Here is a 23,576-nt window from a genome sequence, read left to right on the forward strand (position 1 = left end):
TGGAAGAAACTTCAAAACAGCGGTAAATGCAGCTGAGCCTTCGAGTGAAATGAGATCTGGACTCAACAACTGGGAAGTTAGGATGAGTGGGTTCACGGTCTGGTGGGAGCTGAAGCAGGGTGAACTGTAGGTTCTGCAGGTGACACAGACAACTCTGGCTGCCAAAGGGGTCTCTCAGTCTCTGTTGACTGGCTACCCTCCCCATCTTCTGTTTCCATTTGTTTCTATTAGCTGATACAACCAGATATGCTGCAAGTCTGGATCAATACAATAGTTTGGGATCCATTTTGGTACCATAGAAACTACTGTGAAAGGTTTTCTGGGTTCATACACGCTGCTATCTCACAGTTAAACTCCAGGTTCTGAGTTTGCAAGCTAGTAAGCACTTTTAACTGATTCAGCATAATATAAGTGGCATTCACCGCAATGCTAGTCCCACAGGACAACAACTGGCTGGAGGGAGTAGCAGCCTCGGCCTCCCTCGTTCTCCATCTGGCCATAGACATCTCGTACTTAAACTCGGCTATCTTCACTAATTTTTTTTTTTTTTTTTGGCTGCGCGGCTCGAGGGATTTTTAATTCCCGGATCAGGGCTGGAACCAGGGCCCTCGGAAGTGAAACGCGGAGTCCTAAGCAGTGGATAGCCAGGGGATTTCTTTCTTTTTTTCTTTTTTGTCTTAAACTTCACTCATTTTTTTTTGGCCCCTTCTCTCTCCCCTCAACGATTCAATTACTGAATAAAACATTTACTCCATACATTCATATCACGTTTTCACGTTAATTTACAAAGCACCTTACCCCATCGGCATCTAACAACGCACTGTTGGAATTACTAGGCTGGAAGGGCAGTGGCGAGGCGCGCGCACCCCCTGCTGGTGCCCCGGCTCGCTGTAGCCTCTCTGCCCTCCCGCCCGTCAGGAGCGCGAGAGGCGGCGGAGACGCGCGTGCCCGCGCAAGGCTTCCTGGGAAATGTCTGGGGTGTAAGTGTGTCAGAACTACAAATTCCGGTACGCCCCGCGCTGTAGCCGCGGAGAGGGTGCTGTCTGGTGATTCGAAATCTTTTGTCAGTGTCGTTAGGAATGCCTCATAAGCCTGATTCAGTATTCACAGGAGAACATGATAGCTCTTCCGCTGGGTGTGCACGAACTGACTTGGCTTCCGCGGCTTCCTCAAGCTCGCTCGGTGTGGCGAATCTGCCTTTGCGGTACGGTGGCTGGGCGCGCAAGGCCCGACGGGAAGCTTGTGGAATCTGTTATGAGAAGAAGAACGCCAGGTTTCCTGGGCCACAGTCATGGCGGCGACCGCCCCCAGTGCTGGGGGCTCCGCACCTGAGGCGGCCGCTTCCGCCGAAGCTCCGCTGCAGTACAGCCTTCTTCTGCAGTACTTGGTGGGCGACAAGCGTCAGCCCCGGGTCCTGGAGCCTGGGAGCCTGGGCGGGATCCCGAGTCCAGCCAAGAGTGAGGAGCAGAAGATGATTGAGAGAGCGATGGAAAGCTGCGCCTTCAAAGCTGCGCTGGCCTGCGTGGGAGGTGAGGCGGGGCGGGGGAACCTTGGGAGGCTGAGCGCTTGGGCGGCAGCGGGGTCCACTGCGCAGAAGACCACGCACCTAGGAGGGGAGGGGGCCCTGGGCCGCGACCTTGACCCACCCCCGCCTGGTTCAGTGAACTTGAGCAGCGCCTCCCTAGACCCCGAGGTTGGCTTTCGCCTCTGGAAATGCGATCAGAGACTCGGTCCTGGGTCGAGACCTGGGGTTTATAAAATGGTTGACTTCATTCATTCATTCATTCATTCGTTCGCTTTAAAGTAATTACTTTTCAGAAAATTATTACTGAGCGGCTATCACGTGCCAGGCGGTGGAAAGACAGAATGAGAGACAAGAGCCGTGTTCTCATGAAGCTAATATTTTAACATACACAGAAAGAAAAGTGTTCAGAAGGAGGACAGTGCTGCAGACCTGGGGCGCAGAACTTGCAAAGGTTAGGCCTTAAGTGACTTCAAGCTAGAAAAACAGGCCTGTGAGCCCAATGTGACTGGACAGCTGGAACGAGGGGGAAAGAAGTCTGGGCTTGGCATGTTTTTGTTTTTTTAATCGTTTGAGGATTTGAGAATGTAGGTGTCCCTCCTGTGTGCTAAGAGGCTGACCACATTTGCAGGTGAGTTGAAGTCTCATTGAGAATGAAAGGAAATTAAGAAACGAATATAGTGAGAGTGGAAACGTGAAATTGAGCAGAAAGAAGAAAGATCTCTTTGGTTGGGAGAAGACCACAAGAGGTGAGACTGGAGCCTGTGTCTTGAAGGATTAAGAGAATGAGGGTAGATAAAGAGACATGGCATTTCAGGTTGGGGTGGAGTGGTGCAGGTTGAGCTTTTTGCATGTAGGCATTAGGGCAGTCATTGATGGGTTTTTAGAGTTACCAAGAGCTTGATGACTCATGGTGGAGTGTGGCAAAGGGAAGGAAAGTCAGTAGACAGAGAGACCATATAGGGAATTTGCTAGACTGAAGCTCAGTGAGACATGGACTGGGTCTTTGTTCTTCATTGTGCCCGACCCTAGATCTCTTATATGTCTGTTGAAATAATGCTTTGTAGTGCTCCAGGGTGGAAGTGATGAGGGCCCTAGGCTAGGATGATAATTGTGGACCTAGCCTCATAGGAGGAAGCAAAGAAACAGCCATAAGTGTACCTGAAGTTTGGCGCGGGAATGACTGGAGAACAGGAACCGTAAGCAGGGAGGTCTGGAGGGGAGGTGCCCGTGATTTCGTTGAACATATACTGACCTTGAGGTGGCGAAAGGACATCCATGTGGAAATGTCCAGCAGGCTCAGGAAGGTCAGCTGTGGACCACAGCGTGGCATTTGCCATTTGGGAACTTTGTGACCTTAGGGAAATTAGTTTACCTCTCTGAGCCTCAGTTTCTTCGACTACAGAAAGGAAAGGAAAATAGTATCTACCTCACGGGATTACTGCAAGGAATAAGTTAGGCTGGGACAATAAAGCGTAATTGGTATATGGTATTTACCAAATGACTTTTATGAATGTCACCATTGTCAAGGGAGTGATTTGCAAAGTTGATGCCTGAACTTGAGGGTGACTGGTTCATGTGTGAATGTAGAGAGAGAAAGAGGGTTAAAGATGGAATCTTGAAGAATGCTAGAAAATGAAAGGAGGAAGAAATACAAAAAGAGTCAGAGAAGAAGCTGCCTACTAGATCGATCTTGGATTTTGTAATGTGGAAACCAGGCCAGTGGAGAGTTTCTGAGGCAAGAAGGGGATGGGGTATCCTCTTCACTGGTGGCCATCCAAAAGGTGCAATTTGAGTATGACCCTATTACAGTAATCTGAAAAACGTGCCAACGAAATCTTCATCTCTGTTCATTTTTAGGATTTGTCTTGGGAGGTGCCTTTGGGGTGTTCACTGCTGGCATTGATACCAACGTGGGCTTTGACCCTAAGGATCCTTACCGTACACCGACGGCCAGAGAAGTTCTTAAAGACATGGGCCAGAGAGGAATGTCCTATGCCAAAAATTTTGCCATTGTGGGCGCCATGTTTTCTTGCACTGAATGTTTAGTAGAATCTGTAAGTGTCCCTGCCTTCTGAGAAAGCCTTGCCTGTTTCCATCCTGTGAGTTTTAAAGAGAAATACTCAATGCTACTAGAAAGCAGCTCAGAAGTGTCCAGTACTTGCTAGATTCGGTTTCCATTAAATAGTCCCTAATGTAAACTTCTTGTGAATTTATGATTTGGGCTTGCCTTATTTTTTATTTTTTTTTACAGGCCAGAAGTTGGTTAATTATTTTTTTATTGCTTTTGACTGCACCTCGCGGCTTGTAGGATCTTAGTTCCCCAACCAGGGGTGGAACCTGGGCCCCTAGCAGTGGAAGCAAGCATGGAGTCCTAATGATTGGATCACCAGAGAATTCCTGGTTAATAATTTTAAACAAGAGACTTGTTGGGGAACCTGAGAAGAGGTTCTGATTACTTCTCAAATGTGACACTTGGCTCAGTGCTTTGGTACCATGTGCAGGAAGCATTTGTGAACACATTCAAATTTTAGGAATTATACTTTTGAAAGAAAACAAGATAGGTTTCCTTTGGGGAGGGACTAAATTAGCCAGCTAGAAACCCTGTCTTTTTTTCCTTAGTTTTCTTGTTTGGCTTGTTTCTTTGGCTCTGAACTGCTCTTCTCCACCCACAGTACCGGGGAAAATCAGATTGGAAGAACAGTGTCATTAGTGGCTGCATCACTGGAGGAGCCATTGGTTTCAGAGGTTAGTAAACAATTCTCACATGCTTTTCTTTGTGGCCTTGGACAACATGCTGAAGTTGACATTTCCAAACACATGAGTGTTCCAAGGACAGCTCAAGGCATATGTGGAACTTGATATTCTCCTCTCCTGACAAGTAAATCACATTTTCTGTGTTAACTCAATTTTGGAAACTTCTAGTATCTAGATCAGAGTTTCTGATCCTTGGCATTGCTGACGTTTTGGACCAGAGGAGTGTTTGCTGGGCGGAGGGGAGTGCTGTTCCTGGCCTCTCCCCACTCGGTGCCAGTAGCACCCCTAGTGGTGACAAGTAGAAGTGTTTCCAGTGTCCCCTGGGGGACAAATAGCCCCAGGTCAAACCCACGGAGAACTATCTCTATCTTAGAATAAAGAACAGTCCCCATATTGAACAAATGGGAAGAACTTCATAATAATAAGCAGTCTCTGGACTGTGTTGCTATGCAGGATAGTACAGAAGCATAGCTGTACCCCATTCAGCCGTGGGAAGCCCATTTGCCCAAACAGCAAGCTCTGCTTAACTTTCAGCTCCATGCATTTCAAACAGACATCTTTCTTCATACTGTGCAGTCATTTTAATTCTGTGTATAAGTTCTCACAGTAATGTTTTTGCAGTTTAGGGTTCTTAGATTTCCACTCCTGAAAGCCAAATATAGGTATCCTACTAAAAATGTTGGATTATCCACTGTAAGCAACCAAGAAGAAAACTGGTTCCCTGCCACTTCTCCCTGTTGGTGTATCTATCAAGAGTGTGGGGCGGGGCGTCAGTGACTTAACTTCCCTAACAGTGTCTATTACTGGGCCACTCTCCATCTGCTGTGCCCAGACTTACCCAAAGCAAAAAGGCTGTTTTCTCATTTTCTGAGAGACAGGATGATTTGCTGTCATTAAAACCTGACTCTCCTCCTCACACAGCCATTTGTGATTTATGGAGTAACTTCTCCTTTGGTCGTCCCATCTCTCAGCTTTGTCAGGGCCTTTGAGAGGCTCAGCTCCCTCTGGGATTGCTTTGATCACCTTCCCAGGAATTTATTCCATAAACAAATCAGAGTAACAGGCCATATGCTTTCACTTGATTCCAAGGGCTGGTTCTGTTAACCAGTTTCCTGCCTGTGAGGAGCTATTTTCATGAGACTAGAAATAGTAGTTCTTCGAAATGAGAAAAGTTAAACGAACATAGATAAAAGCACACTGGATCAGCTCGTGTGCACAGCCTCACTGAAGTCTTCCAGCTCTCTGCTACACTGAATTTTTGAGAACATGTTCACCAGCTTCTTTACATCTCCTAAGTACCCGAACTTTTCCTGAGTGCGGCTTGACTCAGCGTCTTTCACCACAGGTAATGTCGTTTATGTTTGCTTTACAGCTGGCTTGAAGGCTGGGGTCATCGGCTGTGGAGGTTTTGCTGCTTTCTCTGCTGCGATTGACTATTACCTACGGTGAGAACACTGGTGTCCGGCAAGGACGATGGCAGCCCAGCATTAAGGCTGCTCTCTGTAGGGCGGTTTCTGTACCACTCCAGGGCACTTGCTTCAGAGACTGAAGACATTTGCTTTCTCTCACATAGTTGGTGTCGTGAGGGAGCCACCTGGCTGCAATCGGCCACCTCTGAGCAGCCACGCTCTCTGCACCTGGACTCGAGCCAGGCTGTGCGGAGTGGAGTGCCATGCCAGACTCTCTGTTTTGGGCAGTCAAGGAGTCAGTGTGTTGACCTGTAGGAACTGAGTTCCACAAAGGTTCAGTCCACAGCCTCTGGTGCTGTGGGGATGGAGGGAACTTTACACACACTTGGAAGTTCTTCTACCTATACATCAACGCGGTCATCCATCTCATACCTCAGGGCAGGGCAGAGTGGAATCATGCCATCCGACCAGTGCTGTCATTTTGTTTATTGTTCTGCTCACTTTGTTTAATGTTCTGCTACCCTTGTTTTATATATATATAATATATATATATAATATATATATATATATATATAATATATATATATATAATATATATATGTATTTATATTACAGTTTAAAAGCTTGGCTTTTTTTTATTTTCAAATTCCACAACTCCCCAAAATAGTACCAGGTGGCCCAAAGATTGAACATCCAAAGGGAAAGCGTGAGCCAGCTCCTGAGAAGTCTGGGAATGCTAAACTCCCAGGGTCTGCAGAGCAGCGTTATCCTCACTGAGATTGCTGCAGTGGCCCAGAAACCTGGCCTAACCGTGTCCTAGGATGCAGTGACATTCCATACATAACCCTGCTGGCCTCTTCTGAGACACCGTCGGGCTGGCTGGTGGGAATGCCTGCGGTCTGAACCACACAGGGGTGTTCTCCTGTGACCATCGGCCCAGGCCCACCTCAAGGACACAGAGTGTGAGGGTTGTGTTGTTGTGGTCCTCCTGATGACCAGGTCCCAGCAGCCACTGGTTACAACCAGACCGTGTTCAGGAGCTGCTCACCACCACTCTGTTCCTCTGATGTCAGGGGTTTGTTCCTTACTTAAACATTTGTGTTTTTGACTTGACCTGGTAGCCTTTCTCTGACAGCAGCAGCTCAGCCTAATTGTGTGCTATACACATAAAAAAACCCTTTTACAATCGGGATCTGCTGCAGATGCTGTGTTACTCTGGTGCCTTGGTGGTGGGATGAAGATGAACTTAGGACAAGCAGGTAGCATGGTGGGGGCCTGTAATTCCAGCCACCGGTAGTGGCTCCTTTATTCCACTAGAGAGTCATTCCTTTGCCTTTTTTTGCTGTCTCCCCCACTGTGGGCTGTCTTCTAAAGCTTGCTCACCCTTAACCAGAATTCAGACTCAGCTGAACCATCCAGACATCGTGTGTGTGTGTGTGTGTGTGTGTACATGAGTGACGATGTCAAGCCCAGTTGGTAACACCTTCCTCTGGCCTTGTCTGCTGTTGCCTTTGGAATGACCATGGGCTAGTGCACAAGGCTCATGCCCGTCTTAGGGGGAGTTCTATAGAATGCCTGTCCCAGTCTCGGTCAAGAGGCGTCACTGCTGGTAGGCTGCCTGGAGAATCCTCACAGGTCTGAGAACAGATGTTGGAGTGGGTCCTCCACTGTCCCTCAACAAGTCACCTGTAAGCAGTTAGAGCAAGCGCAGACACTCTTACCTGCCACCTGTCAACAGTGCCAGAAGCCTGGCATCTACCATCCAGTCTAGCGTCTACCATCCAGTCTAGCCCATGGGGTCAAACGACCGAGTACAAGCACTGCTCCCCTCATGACTGCCTTGGGAATGACGAGTCCTGGGCTGTCAGTAGCCATCAGTTCAATAAGCCAAGCATTGTCCACACTGACTATTCAGTCAGGAGAGGAGATGAATAGTTTCCTGTTTTAGATGGCTAAGGAGGCAGTATGAGCTCATAAACCAAACACCAATTTTCAGAGACATCTGTTCCCGATCTCCAGAATAAACACACTGTCCAATGGCCGGGGTTGGTGGGAGCCGACATTAACCCTGCTAGCTCTCCTGAGGGAGGCTGGGCCCTCTAGGGGATCCAGCATCTTCAACACAGAGATTAGGCCAGCAGGCTGCCCCAAAGACCTGCAACTTCCAAGGAAATTGTAGAGAGATGTTTGCATAAAATAAACCTCCACTTGAATAGATAACTTCCTGCCATCTCTGAGGCATATCAATGGCCAGGTCTCTGGCGGGGCACTTGTATTTCATGAAAAAAACTGGCTGGTGACAGCTGTGGGCATTTGTGAAAGAACAAGGAGAGAACGTGGGCTCACCTCCCAAACTGCCATGGTCCCCACAGGCCGAAGGGGTGCACGAGGGGGAGTTCACTAGTAAGAAGATTCTTGGAAACACACATCTGGATGCAGCTGGAAGAGTTAAATATCTAGATTGGTGGTCTCCCCTGGACTCCTGAGAACACAAACGTCCACACCACAGGGCTGAGTTGTGTGCAAATGTCAGGGCTTTGCAGGTTTTTTTTTTTATTAACATTTTCTTCTCACGTGGCTTACATCAATTTATAATAATCTACATAAGTTGAAACAGAACATAGACCAAAGAAAAATATATCCTTACCAACTTATGAAAGTCAAATATTAATGAAGGGTCCCATCATACCTGTAACAGCACAACACCGGCAGCCCACAGCCATTGCCAGCAAGGACAGGTGTGTGGATTCCTGTAGCCTGTCTGTGGGCTCCTGTTGGCACAGCCTGCCCTGCTGGGCACAGTGGCTGGGGTTCTGCACAGTCCCTGTCTCTCAGGAGAACCCACAGGCTGTTCCCTCAGCGCAGCTTAGTCCAGGTCTGGTACCCACCCCTCCCGATTCTGGGGGTCGAGTTGATAAATATTCTGAGCCTTTTCCATTTCTCAGCCCTTCCAGCCTTCCTCCCATTCTCATTACCTAAGAGGTTGGCGGCTGCAGTAGCTGCCTGATGCTGAGAGGCACACGTCCCTGGTTTGGGGAAGGCGGGAGGCACCCATTAGGGGCTGTAAATAGCTCTAGGTGGGGCTCCAATTCATTCCAGTTAGTGGCCGTGGAAGCAAGAACCTTCCAGGCCACCTGCCGGCTCCCAAGTGCCGAGCAGGCTCCAGGGATGGTCAGACTCCAGCATTCTTTCTCCACCTGTGGCCCAAGCCCCTTAGGGAGTGGGGATCCTCAGCTGCTTAGCAGGCAGCCAGGGCGTCAGTTCCTCTCTCCTCTGGGGCATCTATCCTCTGATGTGCACAGAATGTGTACCGTTCTGCTCACACCCAGGCCACAGGTGTAAACGAGACAAGAAGGGGCCCTTCCTCTCACTGAGCGGGTGCTAAGGCTTCAGGGGCCCCAGATCCTTCTTTAAAACCGCCCTGAGCTCAAGATAGGGGGAGTTCTTCTCTCCAACCCCCAGGGCTTGGAATCTAGTCTCTGACACAGAGGAGAGCCAGGGAGCCGTGTACTGTAGCTCCAGCCCCTGCCGCCAGGAGTATCTGAACTGCTGAAGGCCGGCAGTGCTGCTCAGGAGAGAAGAAACCACTTTGGGGGCACTTCTCACTCCTTCCCAGTACTGAGCAGCGGCCCTCAATGTGGGGATCAGACCCTGCGGATGAGTCAAGCATCCACCACCAGGGTCCCCTGCAAAACCCAGTCCCGAGAGAGGCAGGTACCTGGCACAACCCCAACTCCTGGAGTTCCCCCGAGTTCACCCACAAGGCTGCGTTCAGAAGCCGGGGGTGGGAGGCAGCACCGTGACGGCTGGCTACTGCTGGACCGCGTCTGACTTCCCCAGGCCCTGGGGCGCACGTGGCCGTGGGGGCTGCCCCATGGCAGTGCTTGGCTGTGGAGAAAGTGTGTAACGTCTAAGGCAAAGGTGCCACGAGGTATGGGAGGCACCAGGAAGGGCTAGCCCTCTCGGACGGAGCCTGCCTGTTTCGAGACACCTACTTCAGCCCTCGTGGTTGCCCTCCCAGAAGCCTGGCTCCACCAGCAAAGCCACCACAACTCCTTGCTCCCAGCCCAGGATGCCCAGCGCTTCCTGGCGCTCCTCTCAACAGCCCACTTGCTCTGTCTCCTTGGCAACCTGACCCTCCCACCTCCCCCGATTCTTTCCTGACCCTCTGGCTGCCTTGATAGCAGGTCTCTGGTGAGTCTCTACACTCAAAAGAAAATAGAACAGCAGGAGAAAAGAAACTGAAAAGCAGTAGAAGAAACAGTCAAAGGTGCCTCACTGGGACTGGAGACGAACAGATAAACCCCAGAAATGGAGGTTCTCAGGTGGAAAATCCCAGCAATTCGCTCTCCAGCCTGTGCAGAGCCGAGGATCAGTGCGAGTCTGTCTCCTTGTCCACATTTGCACAGGCGGCAAAGCGGACAGGCGTGCCTCCACAGGTGAGGGGGGCAAGGAGAGGGTGGGGGGCGGCAGCATCGGACCGGCCAGCCCCCGCCACCGCTGCCCAGGGCCTCCTCAGAACTTTCGAGGTGATGGATCAAAAACCAAAACTGCAAATGCATGCAGGCAGGCTGGGGGAGGCGGGGAGGATAGGGTGGAGGAAGACCGAGGGGAGGCCGCCAGGAGACTGCGATCTGGGAGCAAGGCCAAGAGAGGCGAAGCTGGCAGCAGTTACAGAGCGCAGAATAAAAGCCCTTGGACCGGACTCAGGAGGAAAGAAAGTGTTGGAGGAAATGAAAGAACAAAGCAGGCTGCCTGTGTGCCCACACCAGGTCGGTCACTACCTTTTCTGCATGACAAATAGACGTAAAACAATTCCCGAACAGCACGGAGCATTAGACACGACTAGAGGAACGCAGGGCAGAGCCGGGGTGCGTGGCGGGGCCGGGGCCGGGTCGGCTGGCTTTGTACAAGGTGGCACAAAAGATACACGTCTTCCAGTTCTTGGAAATCTCTGTCCCTTGGAGTGTGGAGCGCTGGGTTTGGGAGTTCTCTATTGCAGTCCTTCAAGTCTGGGTTGGGTCCCCGGCTGGAGAGGCTGGCTCGGGGCCGCACCCCCCCGACAGCCGCTCCCACCTCGGGCTACACATCAGTGGAGAAGTACAGTGTGTTCCGCTTCAGTTCTGCGAAGGAGATGGGAGGGTGCTGCAGGTAGTAGAGGAGGACCTGGACCTGTGGGGAGACAGGGGAGACTGAGGCTGGGATCCTCATCCCGGAGGGCCTCCTCCGACCCGCTGACACGCTCTCTGCACTGGGCTCCTGTGGCTCCAGCCACTCTCCCATCCCTGGGAGCCCAGGTGTGGCTGCCCGTTTGCAGCAGCAGGGGGTGCTGCAGGGCAGAGGGTGGGGCGCCCGGGGCCACTTCCCCAACTTCAGTCCTGCTCCAGACCAGACCCTGCCCTGGGTCTCACCGGGCTCCCAGGGAAGCTTCCTGACCAGCCGCGCATGAGGGCAAGACCCCAGATTTTCCTGACACCCCTGGGTTTGCTTCCCGAGGCCCAGGCAACTCCCAAGACTGCAACCAGTACCTGGACACCCATCCTCTGGGCTCTTGGTCCAGATGCCTACTTTTCAGCAGGACTGTCCAGAGCCCTGACTCCTTGGTGGCATCCCACAGACCCGTCAGCCCCACTGCTCAGGATGGGAGGCGGGTGGGAGTCCACGCCTCAGGGAGGGGCTCGTCCAACCCCGGCACCTGCCGCAGGCCCGGGCAGCGTGGGGGTACCTGCGCCATGACGTCGTGGGACCAGATGTCGGCGGCCGATGTGAGGTGTGCTTTGCTCTCCACTTCCGAGGGTCTCAGTAATGTGGGGCCAAACACGGTAGCCAGGTTGTGAAGGGACATTTTGTTGATGGGCTCCTTCTCAGCAACCCTGAAAGGGATGGGAGGGGCGGAAACACAAGTCACGTCTGGCCGCCACGTGGAGCTCCAGACCCTTGGCTAATGCCACTCCTGGGAGGATTCCCTAAAGTGGTCACTAGCCTGCCCTCTTCTGAGGGTAGAGACCGCTCTTTGAGGAGGGGACTCAGCCAAGGGCCCAAGTTCCTAGCTATGTTCCAAAACATTCCACTGACAGATTCCCAGCTCCTGGGCCACCCCCTGAATTGATGGTAAACTGCGAGAGCGAGAAGGACCCACTCCAACTCTCCCTTGCCTCACAGAGACTATTACAGGTCCAAGAACTTTCCCTGTAATAACTCATGCTTGTCACAAGCAAGCCTTTGGGTAGGTAACAGTTTCATCCCCACTGTAGAGATGAAGAAACCGGAGTACCGAGAGGCCATATGGCCTGCCCAAGGTGACCCAGCAGGTGGCAGAGCCGGGATCCAAACCCAGCAGGTCTGCCTCCAGAGCCCAGGCTCTTCCCCACCCTGTGCATTGTCCACGATCAGCCCAGCCGTGGAGAGGGGCCCAGAGGAGGAGTCCCAGTGGGCGGGGGCCCAAGGCCAGAGGCTCTGCCTGCTGTGCGGCGGCAGGAACATCCCTCGTCCCAGATGGAGCCCACGGGCTATCCTCCCAAGTTTTTCCAGAAGGGTCGGCCTCTTGGGATCCCAGAGCTGCCTCCTTCTGGATCTTCCTCTGCTTCTCTTGCATGATCAGCCAGATGCTCTGTAGCTTATTTCCCCTGAGAGACAGCAGGCACTGCCATCTGGGGCTGGTGTCCAGCAGGTTCGGTACCACCCAACACATCAGAGAGACCCTGCGCCTCCCCCTAGTCCCAGGCAATGTTTTGGGGCTGAGACCCAGCCGCCCCAAGCAGCGCCTCTCACCCCAACTCCCACTGCACCGTCACCCCACCCTCCAGGCAGAAGCCGTGGATGTGCCTGCTGAGTGCCTTGGAAATGAGCAGACACTGCCATGCCAGGAGCTGTGCAGCTGGCCCTGCCCCTCACCACACACACACACACACACACACACACACACACACACACACGTGCACGCGCCAGGCGCCCAGATGTGGGAACAGACTGTGCCCGGTTCCCAGGGTGGAAAACCTAATGAATTTTCCTCCCCACTCCTCCTCTGTGTGTCCTCCCAACAGTGCTCGCCAAACTATTTGGGGATTGGTTGGGACCTTGGTCCCGGCCAAACCAGAGGGAAAATGTCTCATAATGGGAAAAACAGGACAGCGGCCCAGGCGTTCCCAGGTCTCTGCTGGCCCTCCAGAGCCTGGCCCGGCCTGGTCGAGCCGCCACTGGGGGCCCGAGGACTCAGAGCCCCTCATCGGGGGTGCCCTGGACCTGGATGGCAAGTGGATTTAAAGGACGCCTGGGGACGTCTCCTCCCCACTCACACCTGGGACCAGTCCTGGGCTCCAAAGTGAGTGACGAGGTCAGTCAGGGCTAGCTTCCGTTCCTAACTTAGGTGCAGGTGTTAACTTTAGCAGCTCTTGGTTTGACCAGACTATGGAAGGAGCAGAGCAGAAGGTGGGATGAACCATAGTTTAGGATCTGGGTGATGTGGACTCTAAGGGCAGAGCTACTGGTAAACCCAAGCAAGTCCCCATCGAGCTGGGGACTCAGATTCCCTACCTGTTTGATGAGGTGTGGGTCAAAACCAGTGGGCTTCAGATTTTTTGGACTGTGACCCGTAATAACACACACGTTTTACACGATCATCCAGCACATGCAACAAGAGTAACTGAACAATATGCATGCTTGCCATTTGCATGGGGCTCGGTCTTCTACTCCGTTTAAAAAATGCTAAGTGGCTGAGTGGCCCACTGACTGGAAACTCTACCTACAGTCCTTGGCTCTAGCCCTGCCTGTCTAAGCGTTCTATGGCCAATATTTGAGGTGGCCTCTGGGATCCAAATATTTCTCGAAACAGAAGAATGTGAATGCCAAGAATCTGAAGGGCAAACTCTCACCTGGGTGCGGGGGTCCAGCAGAGACCAACACCCATGAGGAGGCAGCCAGGACGTAGGTTCCCAGGGCATGTGTCCTGCCCAGCTGGAGCCCATCCCCTCCCCCCTCCCCCGGCAGACGGGGCAGGACCCCTGCCCGTTACCTTTTCAAGTGTTCCAGCAGGAAGAGGAAGGTGATGAGGTTGGGGTCGGGCAGGGAGCGGAGCAGATGCATCATGCAGTTCTCCTTGGCAGCAGGGTCTGACAGGGCTGTAGGGACACAAGGGGCTGGGGTGGGGCTGGGCCCTGGGGGGGAAGCCTGGGCTGCAAGGGGTCAGGGGGCAGATCCGGCAGGGATGGGGCTGGTATTTTCCCAAGGGTGAGCTATTAACAGGTTTCTGCAGGAGGCCCCACCCATGACCTCGAACCCAGCCAGGAGGTGGGCAGGTGGGGAGCAGACACCCTTCTTCCCTGCACAGTGTAGGCCTTTGGGGATGGAGCCACTCCATCCCTGGTCTGTAAGGATACAAGGATGCCACGGGCGTGAATGTTCTGTTTTTTTTTGGCTGCGCCACTTGGCTTGCGGGATCTTGGTTCTCCAACCAGGGATGGAAACCAGGCCCTGGGCAGTGAGGGGCACAGAGTCCTAACCACTGGACCACCAGGGAATTAATTCCCTAACTGTTCTCTTTTTTAAGCACTTCTGATGCCGGAGCCTGGCAGCCGCCCGCCTTCCACGGGCTCCTCATTCCACTGACTGGCCCAGGAGAAGGCGAGGCAGGAGGGATGCGCCCAGGCCTGGATCTGGCCCAGGTTGGGGGGAGGCCGCAGTCCTGCCAGGCGGGGCCCTCAGCTTCCTCCCAACCCTGGGCATCGGTCAGAGAAGAGTGTGCACTCCTTCTGGAAGGCTCAGTACAAGCCGCGTCAAGTGCACTCCAGGCTCACTTCTCCTTGGTCCTGGACCCCGCACCCTCAGGGCAGATTTCCCTGGTCCTGGGGTTTCTAAACAAAGTCATCAATGTCCAAGGAGGAAGCACAGAGGGCAGCCCCGAGGGACAAGAGGAGAGATGGGCAGGGGAAGAATGGGCCCAACCTCTGGATCGGGCCCCAGCAGGCCATGTGGGCCCAAGGCACAGGGCAGATGGACACGCCAGGTTGGGGGTGGGCGAGTGGGCACAGACATCTCATGTTCTCTGCTGATCGGGGAGGCCTGGCTCAGCCCAGCCCTTAGACCCCTGCCGCCGCTCACCGATCCCCTCCATGAAGGCGGGGTACAGTCGGTCTGTGAGGAGGGGCTCGGGCAGCTCCCGGAAGTAGAGCTTGAGGGTACCGGCGATGGCGTTGATGTCCATGTCGCTTAGCATCAGCAGGATGTCCTTGTTATCTGTGGGGGGGTGGGAGGGCAAGGGCTGTGCTGGCTGAGCCCCCTCTACCCCCCACGCAGCCCTCAGTGGGGCAGGGAGCCCCGATCTGTCCCCGCATCCATCCTGAGGCAGCCCGCTCTGGGCATGCACCCCCAACCCACTCTGTCCCTGGTCTGGTCTCCCCAGCAAAGGCGGGATGTAGGTAGTGCCCAAGGTGGTCTGTGACTCAGCTCCGTGGGGGAGAAGGGGAGGGAAGCACAGTTCATCATCCAGAGTCCTGGAGCCACATTCACACGTGTCACATGCCCTCCTTCCAGCTGCAGTCTCCCCACCGCTAAGCCTCTCTCTGGAAGGCACTGTGCATTTTTATACCTAAAATCATGTTCTGACAAAGCCTCGGCTTCCAGGTGGCATAGAGGAGCCATGTGCCAGCCTGTCCCCAGCTCCCCCCCACCCCCAGGCTCCCTGAACACGTCTGCTTGGCAGCTGCCTGGGGACACCCACCAGGCCCCCTCTCAGCTCCCATAGGATCAGCATTGCCCAGCCAGTTCAGGGGTCCTGCTAGCAATGTTGTTACTGCAGCCTGAACGGCGAGATGGGGTTAAGAACCAGAAAGGTCAGGTCCTACCACCAAGGGGCTCAGTCAAAGTGAGAGGCAGCAGCGCCCCTCCCGAAGGGTAACCGGAGAAGGCGGGGGTGCAGGAGCCAGCCCGGCTCAAAGCTCTTTAGTTTCCCTGCAGCCCGGGAGGCCAGCAAGAAAGCCAGGAACACAGACTCTGGAGTCAGCAAGATCCGAGTTTAAATCAGGCTCAAAGCTTATGAACTGAGTAATCCTGGGCAAAGTACTTGGCCTCTCTGAGGCTCTGCTTCCTTATCTGTAGCAACCGAGGCAAGACTGGAGGGCAACGGATTACATGAGAAAATGCAGGGCAGGCCATGTCACAAGGACTCAGCAATGGTCCACCCCATGCCATGCCGGGCCGGAACGCACAGTCCAAGGCTCCTCTGCCATCGGCCGATCAGGGCCTTTCCATGGAGAAGCCTCCTGCTTCTGCTACGCTCTCCCACCAGCCCGAGGAGCCTGCTGGAGTGCCCCTCCCCACAGCCGCCCGGCTGGGCCTCCCAGACTCACTGGCATCGAAGACGGCCTTCAGCGCCTGGATGTCTGTGGCCACCCCTGATATCCGGTAGATGCCAACTTCCTCAATGCCCCGCTTCTCCACCTCCTCCACACACTGCCGCACGATGTAGGGCACCTTGGAGCGCTCCCGCCTGGGGTTGGGGTAGGGGATGTGAGGGGAGGGAGGGGAAGGGGGCCCCCAGTGATCCCTACATGTAGCCCCTCCCTCTCTGCAAACTGTGGCCTTGCAGCATTTTGGCCTCTGGGATCAGGAGATGGGGGACAAGGACAGGGCTGAGAAAGAGGCCATGCTACCCCACCCCCCAACACACAGCCCACCCCAGGCCTGGGTGTTGAGGGACCGCAGGGGACAAAGGCGGGAAGTTTTAGGAGATCAAAGACTGAAGTAACAGCATTCCTCAGAACAGAGGGCTCACATTTAAATGCTACGGGGGACCCAGTGGGTCACCTACAGAGCAGGGTAGGCCAGACCCTGGAGACAAGGGGAGGGGAGGGGGCTGAAGGATGCCTTTTCCTGGGGGGCAGCCATTTCTGGATTCCAGCCGGCCGCTGCCACACCAAGACATAGACATACAGCTGTCACATCTCCCCATTTATTACAGGATGCTGAGGATCTGGGATTTTCACATGTAATCTCCCAGTGGTTAAGTGCTGGCTCATTTATTTCTAAAGCATTTTGTGAGGCAGGGAACACCCCTCTGCCGGCCACTTTTGCCCATCCGAGTGGCCGCTGTGACTACTGAAGTGGAGGGTGATTGCTAGGGTGACAGACATGTGTGGGGGCCCTGGAGGGCAGGGCTGGCAGGGACTCCAGACGCAGTACCTACTTGGTCACCACGCTGATCTTCACACCGAAGACACCGCTCTGCTTTTTGGAGGGGGTCCTCTTCAGGCTCATGTCTCGGCTGGTGAATTTCATGGAGAATTCCACTTTGATCTGCTTGGGGGCAAGGCAGGCACAACCCCCAGGGAGTGAGTGCCCAAGGAGTGCCCCCCCAAAACACAGGGGGCCCCCCAGGACTGCACCCGGGGGGCTCCCTGAAGCACTTGCAGGGTGGGAATGGGAAGGGTGCAGGCAGAGGAGAGGGGGGAGGGGCTGGATGAAGGGAGCAGGGGGTGGGTGGGTTGGGGGAGGGACAGCGCCCCAGGGCACCAGCCAGAGGCTGGGCTGCCCACCCACTGCGCAGACACTTCCTGTCGCTCCCGTCTCACCCCATTCATCTCAATCACATCCGTGTGCCAGTTCTTGGTTTCTACAGTCTGTGGATCCAGCTGCAGAGAAAGAAAGAAAGAGAAGGTGAGAGAAAGAGGTGACAGCAGAAACCAAACCAGAGCTCCCCCCGCTGCTCAGGCTCAGACGCTGGTCAAAGTTCAGGAAGACGGAGCTGGGGGCTGATGCTCATCTTGACATCAGTCCTTCAGGGGCTCCACGCCCCAGGTCCTTCCTGCCCCGTTAGTGAAGGATGCCCCCCACTCTGGGAAGGAGGTGGGGTGCTCTCTTAAGACACATTTGTCCATCACCTCTCATTCACTCCTGACCCTGCCCTGTGAGAGGTGTACTATCACCCCATTTCACGGATGCACAAACTAAGACTCACACTCTATCAGCAACTTGCTCAACTGCCTGAATTGGAGTCAGGTACGCTTCAGGCGCAGCCCATGTACCTGGAGGTCGTGAACAGGAGGCGGTGCCACGCAGAAGTCAAGAAGAGCCCTGGGTCTGAATCCCAGCTCAGCCACTTCTGGCCAGGTGACCTTGGGAAGTTTCTAACCTTGCTAAACCTCATTTGTTCAGTCTGTTCATTGCCAGTAAAGACCCTGCCTTGCTGGATTGTTGTGAAGACTCATTGAGATAACAGGTAAGTGGCTGGTCTCCCAGGAAGCAAACACGCTGTAGAGGGGGCCCCCAAACTGCGCAGGTGCCCCAGGGAGGTGGAGATGGCAGGGGAGGCCCAGAGGTACCCCTCACAGGTGACCAAACAGGACTCGTTCCTCGGGCTCAGGGGCCTTCGAACTGTTTTTCCTTGTGCATCCATAAAGTGACTTGGAAAAACAATGTGCACCCTGGCACATTTTTAAGTCAACATCTGAATATTTCCAAATCAAGTTTAAATAGCTGCAAAGAACATAATTTCCAGAATAATGTAAATATTTACATCTTGAAACAAAACTGTTATATCATTCTCTTAAACGTATTCAGTGGAATCCAAATTCCATAGTGATTTGATACCCACCATCAACCATTTAAAAAACACATAAACAAGTTCTTCTTTCCCTTGTAGAAACCTGTAACATTCCTTTTTTCTCCTTGATTTTGTGTTTCTAGACTATTTCACTCAAAGAATTATGCCCTCATTTGTGTTTTTTTTTAAAGTCTTTTATTCTTCACACTATTCTATTTTGCTTCAACGAAAACATCTGTGTAAATAGAAATGAAAAATTTCCTGAGACCACAAGGCTCCAAATGTTCAAAACATATTCTGGATTCACTATTACAATGATTAGCAGTATGTAATAAAAAATTTAACCAACATATTAAAAATTTTAATAAACATTCAGCAGCAAAGTACCATTTTGGTGGAACTACAACTCTTAATGAGATTGGGTAGAGCGCTTTATCTGTTTTAGTTCATGTATGTACATGAATATTATTTTTTGCTAGGGTGAAATGGGGTTTCAGCATCAATACTTTTATTTTTTTGGTTTGGTTTTTAAAGATGTAAAAGATGAAACATCTGCTCACATAAAGCAGATGGGGCTCAAAATAGTTTTTTGGGGTTTTTTTGGCCTCATTGTACAGCATGTAGGATTCTAGTTCCCGGACGAGGGATTGAGCCCACACCTCCTGCAGTGGAAGCGTGGAGTCTTAATTCCTGGACCACCAGGGGAGTCCTTTTTTTCCTTTCCTTTTGTTTTTGAAAATAGTTTTATTATAGCAATGTTTGCATTTCTTTAACCTCTTTCCTCGGTATTTGCTTTAAATTGCATATCATCAATATTTATTTTAAATGGTCTCTCAGCTGACAATTCTGCCACTTTTGTGGAAACAAAAAACTGGAAACCATGTGATTTGTGAAAGGATCAGAAACCCAGTCTTTTACTTTCTCAACTCCCACGTCAACATTTTAAGGGGGCCCCTGTTGCCAACCAGGGGCCCTGGGAGCCCTGTGCAGGGTTTTCCGGGGGGGCTTGGGCTCCTCTGCAGAGCAAGGGGTGGGGTAAGGCCATTCTCTGGTGAGTCACTTTTTGGGCAGCAGCACTTATGGGAGCTGAGGATCTGCAAGCTGATTCTCTTAAATGCTCCTGCCCTCCTACCCCTGGACGACTCCTACCCCCAAGGCCTGTTCTAACAGGCCCCTCACTAGAGTCTGGGTCCGCCCAGCGCGGGCTGGGCCCTGGGGCTTCTAACAGGTATTGAGGTATTGGTAAGTCTTCTCCCCATCTTCTATCATTAGACACCCGCTGGGGACAGGGGGCACCTAAGCCTCCAATAGGGTCTGGGGGCCTGCACCTGAGCCCAGGCCCTGCCTCTGGCTGGCAGTCCCCTGCCTGGAGAAGGGAGGAAATGGAGAACAGGGCAGAGGGAGAGTCGTGTGGAGAGGACCGAGCATCTCCTCAAACATGAAGAGTGCGGGGCTCACCGGATGGCTGCTGCCCCAGCCCTTTATTCTGTAAGGTTCCGGGCCAAGTCCTCCTGGGCCCCTGAAACCTCCCTCCCCTAACCTTTATGTCCCAAGGCGTGTGGCACGGCTGCCCCTGACAGCTTCTTTATCGCCTCCAGAATGCCAGGTCTTGGACACAGAGCCTCAGGGTGTCCCCAGCCCTGTGCCCCAGCAGTGGCCACCTGAAGTAGAGAGATCTCCGTTGCCCTCTGTCGGTGGAGGCGGCCGCTGCCCTTGGGGGACACACTCTGGAACGACCACCCCCTTCTCATGTAGGTCTCTCTTGGCATCAGCGTAAACCTCAGGTCAATCCCATGGTCCTGGCCCCTAGGCCCCTCCCCTGCCCTAGCTCCCCCTGGGTTGGTCCTGAAGCAGCATGTGGACACAGCCCAGGCTGGGAAAGCGCAAGGACTGAGAATCAGGCCGATCTGGGTCCAAATGTCCACCTTCTACTCAACTGTGTGAATCTGGGCAGGTCTCTTAACCTTCTGGAACCTCAGTTTCCCCTGCCTCAGTGTTGCTATGGGAAACAGGAACACTGTCCAGACATGTAAGCATTTCCTGTAAGTCTGGCTCCAGGACAAACCCCTTACCTACAGCATCTCAATCAATCATCATAACATAGAGGTGTAAGTCCTCCTAGCTGTTTCCATTCGACAGATGAGAACATTGAGGCTTAAAAAGAATCAGGAGTTTGCCCACTGCCACATGTCTAGGAAGTAAGAGCTGGGGTGCAAATTCAAGTCTCCCTTGACTCGGCTTGGCTAGACCTGCAAGATCTCATGTACAGCACCCAGCCTGGTGCCCTCACCTCTGGCAGCAAGGCAGCTGCTGTGATCAGTGTTTATCTGGGAGAGAGACATGAGGCCTCCACCGTCTGGCACCACAGGCTGACCTGGGTGCTGGCAGGTCGTCTCCCGTGCGATTCTTTCATTCCTTCCCTCCCCCTTTTGTTCCAAATGCCAAGTAGCAACCAAACGTGTTCCTGGAAGCATCTGAGACCGGACCTTCGCAAGCCTGATGCAAAGGTTTGGTCCCAGCGCTGTTTCTTCCAGAGAGCCTTCCCAGATGAACTCCAGGCCTCAGGGATGTTCACTTCCCCTCTGCCGCTCTGCCAGACTAGCACCCTATCCCCTGCACTGTTTGCTGCTGTTGTCGTCTGTCCCAGGCCAGGTCTGGGTAAGGTAGCACCGGTCATGTTTTACCGTGAGTCCCATCACCACCCTATTCCCAACTTCCCTCAGAAGGTGTGGCCCTGGCACCCGCGAGGCCAACCCAGCCCCTCGGCGCCCCAACAACGCAGCCCTGTCTCCTGGGAGGCCAGCAGAACTCCAGAAATCAAGTCTATTTCAGGATGTCATTTAAATACAGAGAAGGGAGGGTGCGGAGTAGAGACGGACATGGCACATTTTCCAGAGAAATGATGCTGTCTGAACTGCTGTGGTTATTTATAACCCCTGGGAAAAGTGGACTTTGCTATTTCCTGATTAGATTAGTGCTGGGGGCGGAGGAGCCAGCCTCCTGGATGTCAGCGGGTAGGAACACCTGATGGTTCACCATCCAGTCCCAGTAGATAGGTGCCGTCCCCACACCCGGGGACCAGGTACCAGGGAGACACCAGATTACCTGTGGGAGCAGGACAGGTGGGGCTGTGAAGATCCCCCATCAAAGAGTGCCTCCTTCACCACACAGGTCACAAAAATGCCACGAGCCCACCCCCAAGGAGCATAGGCAGGAGACAGAAGCAGGTCCTAGAATATCCTGGAGAACGTTCGTTACCAATGGGTGGCTAAACACAGCCTCTGGGAGCGGCTCAACTGTGTCCTTTTTGCCTTTGCCTTTAGACCTAGTGAGGTCTTGGCTACATGTTCAGACCTCTCCCAAGGAAAACCTGCTGCCCTCTGGGACTGATGTCCCCGAAAGAACCGCCATCCCCCAAGGGAATCCCGCATCCGAGGCAAGGCGTCCGCAGTCTCCCAGAGAACCTGGCAGATGGCTGGGAGTCCGCCTTCCCTTCTCTGCCTCAGCAGCCTCACATTCGACAGGAAATGGGCTTCCCAGCCTGGCAGGGGGCTCAGAGGAGGCCGCCCTGCGGGGACCCAAACCCCTCTGGGTGGTGGGTGCCATCTTCATTTCAGAAATGCCCTCAGGGGTCCCCTCTGAGAGGTCTAAGCCTTTTCTCCCGCCCGTTTCTCCCCAGCCTGGGACAGGAGACCCCCAAAGTCCTCCCTCTCTCTGGCTAGAGGGCTGTTCACGGCCATCTCCCAGTGCTTGGGAGGTATCGGTGAATTTGGGGGCCCCCTTCCTGCTCCCTCAGAGTCCTTCTGACAGTGGGCACTGTACCCCCACCATCCCACACTCCCTCCACCACACAGCTCGCTCAACTGTCTCCCGGTGATTTCTGCTGCCGCCCCTTCCCCGGCTCCCACCCCGGGCCTCACGTGGCCGCCTTTAATCCACGAGGAGAGGGTGGCGGGCGGTGAGCCGTCAGAGCTGGCAGCTGCAATCCCAGCAGAGGGGGGCGCAGAGCAGCGGTGGTTACTTTGGCATTACACGGGGGGCTTGCAGGTGACAGGGGCCCCCACTCCCCCCCCCCACAGCCACGTTGGCGCTGAGCCCCTTCCATCAGCGTATCACCGTCAGCTCCCCAGCACAAGCCCCACGGGTCCTGAGGAGCCCGCCTTCCTGGGCCCGACCCCTGACCTCCTGGCCCTCCCAGGCCCAGTTCCACCCTTTCTTTCATTGAGCACACTGCTCTGCCCTCGGCACCCGGGGACTGTCCTGGGTGGTGGCGTGGACTTCACTCGAAGCCCAGAGTTGTTTTTAGGGCTCCTGAAAACTAAGCGCAGTGAACCAGCACAGCCGAAGCTGTCACTGTCCCAGGTGAACGGGACGCTGAATAGAAAGCAGAGGTGGGACTTTCCCTGGTGATCCAGGGGTTAAGAATCCGCCTGCCAATGCAGGGGACACAGGTTCGATCCCTGGTCTGGGAAGATTCCACATATGCCATAGGACAACGAAGGCCATGTGCCACAACTACTGAGCCTGCACACCTAGAGCCGTGCTCCACAGCAAGAGAAGCCGCCACCATGAGACGCTGGTGCCCCGCAATATAGAGTAGCCCCCGATCACACCTAAGGCCCACATGCAGCAACAAAAACCCAGTGCAGTCAAAATGAATAACTTATAAAAAACACATACACAGAAGGCAGAGGTGTGTGGCTGTGCTTTGGGGAACGGAGGCTGAGCGCTGGGCCGTGAAGACCGGGCCCTGAGCCAGGTGTCTTGTCCAAGGGGCACACGTTTCCCGGGGCTCCCGGATCACAGGCCACGGTGGCGGTCCTGGCTGGCCTTCCCCTGCCCTTCCCCAAGTGCATCCACATGTTCTGGGCTGGTCCCCGTGGGACACTGAAGCCAGCCTGTCATTGGGGCAGACCACAGGCGTGAGCGGCATGGGCGGGCTGGCAACGGGCGGAACAATGGCGCTGCCAAGAGTCTGCCTCCCCCAACCCTCACCCCCCGGGAAGGGCACTGGAGGCTTCTGTCAACGTGGCTGTCCGAGAGACACTTGCAGAGAGGCAGGGCGGAGCAGGAGCGGGGTGTCGGGCCTGCACCCTGCCATGTTAGGGGGAGACCAGGGTCAGGCTTAGTAAACTCACCCTGTTTTCCCAGAGGCTGGGCACCCCCCCATAAGGCCAAGCAAGCTCTGTCCCACCCCCTGGCCCCGACCTGCAGGGTGAGCTACAGGACAGCTTGTGGCACCAGCATGAGGCCACTTGGCCTCTGCTCGCCTCCCCTCCCCCCAGAACTGTGAAGTTCCCAGAGGCCCACATATGCAGGGGTCGGCAGCTCTAAATCAGGCTTTTATTGAAGC

General features: G+C 53.9%; 2 protein-coding genes across 5 annotated transcripts in view; one reads left to right on the forward strand and one right to left on the reverse strand.

The window, feature by feature from the left end:
- The first annotated feature begins 1,248 nt into the window (after nucleotides 1-1,248).
- Nucleotides 1,249-8,058, forward strand: TIMM22 (translocase of inner mitochondrial membrane 22). Its single transcript, XM_065910852.1, has 4 exons — nucleotides 1,249-1,529; nucleotides 3,383-3,579; nucleotides 4,198-4,270; nucleotides 5,652-8,058. The coding sequence occupies exons 1-4, from the start codon at nucleotides 1,292-1,294 to the stop codon at nucleotides 5,726-5,728; spliced, it is 585 nt and encodes a 194-aa protein (XP_065766924.1). The 5' UTR covers nucleotides 1,249-1,291; the 3' UTR covers nucleotides 5,729-8,058.
- A 142-nt stretch (nucleotides 8,059-8,200) lies between these two features.
- The window catches only part of ABR (ABR activator of RhoGEF and GTPase), a 186,652-nt gene continuing 171,276 nt past the window's right edge, over nucleotides 8,201-23,576 (reverse strand). For all 4 annotated transcript variants that reach the window (XM_065910848.1, XM_065910849.1, XM_065910850.1 and 1 more), the window contains 7 exons: nucleotides 17,253-17,312; nucleotides 16,868-16,977; nucleotides 16,032-16,171; nucleotides 14,785-14,919; nucleotides 13,700-13,805; nucleotides 11,414-11,561; nucleotides 8,201-10,860 (listed from right to left, as the gene is read on the reverse strand). In XM_065910848.1, the coding sequence (XP_065766920.1) occupies nucleotides 10,771-10,860; nucleotides 11,414-11,561; nucleotides 13,700-13,805; nucleotides 14,785-14,919; nucleotides 16,032-16,171; nucleotides 16,868-16,977; nucleotides 17,253-17,312 (789 nt within the window). In that variant the 3' untranslated portion in view covers nucleotides 8,201-10,770. The remainder of the gene's footprint in view (nucleotides 10,861-11,413; nucleotides 11,562-13,699; nucleotides 13,806-14,784; nucleotides 14,920-16,031; nucleotides 16,172-16,867; nucleotides 16,978-17,252; nucleotides 17,313-23,576) is intronic.

The sequence above is a fragment of the Muntiacus reevesi genome, chromosome 18 (assembly GCF_963930625.1).
Source record: "Muntiacus reevesi chromosome 18, mMunRee1.1, whole genome shotgun sequence".
Classification (NCBI taxonomy): Eukaryota; Metazoa; Chordata; class Mammalia; order Artiodactyla; family Cervidae; genus Muntiacus; species Muntiacus reevesi.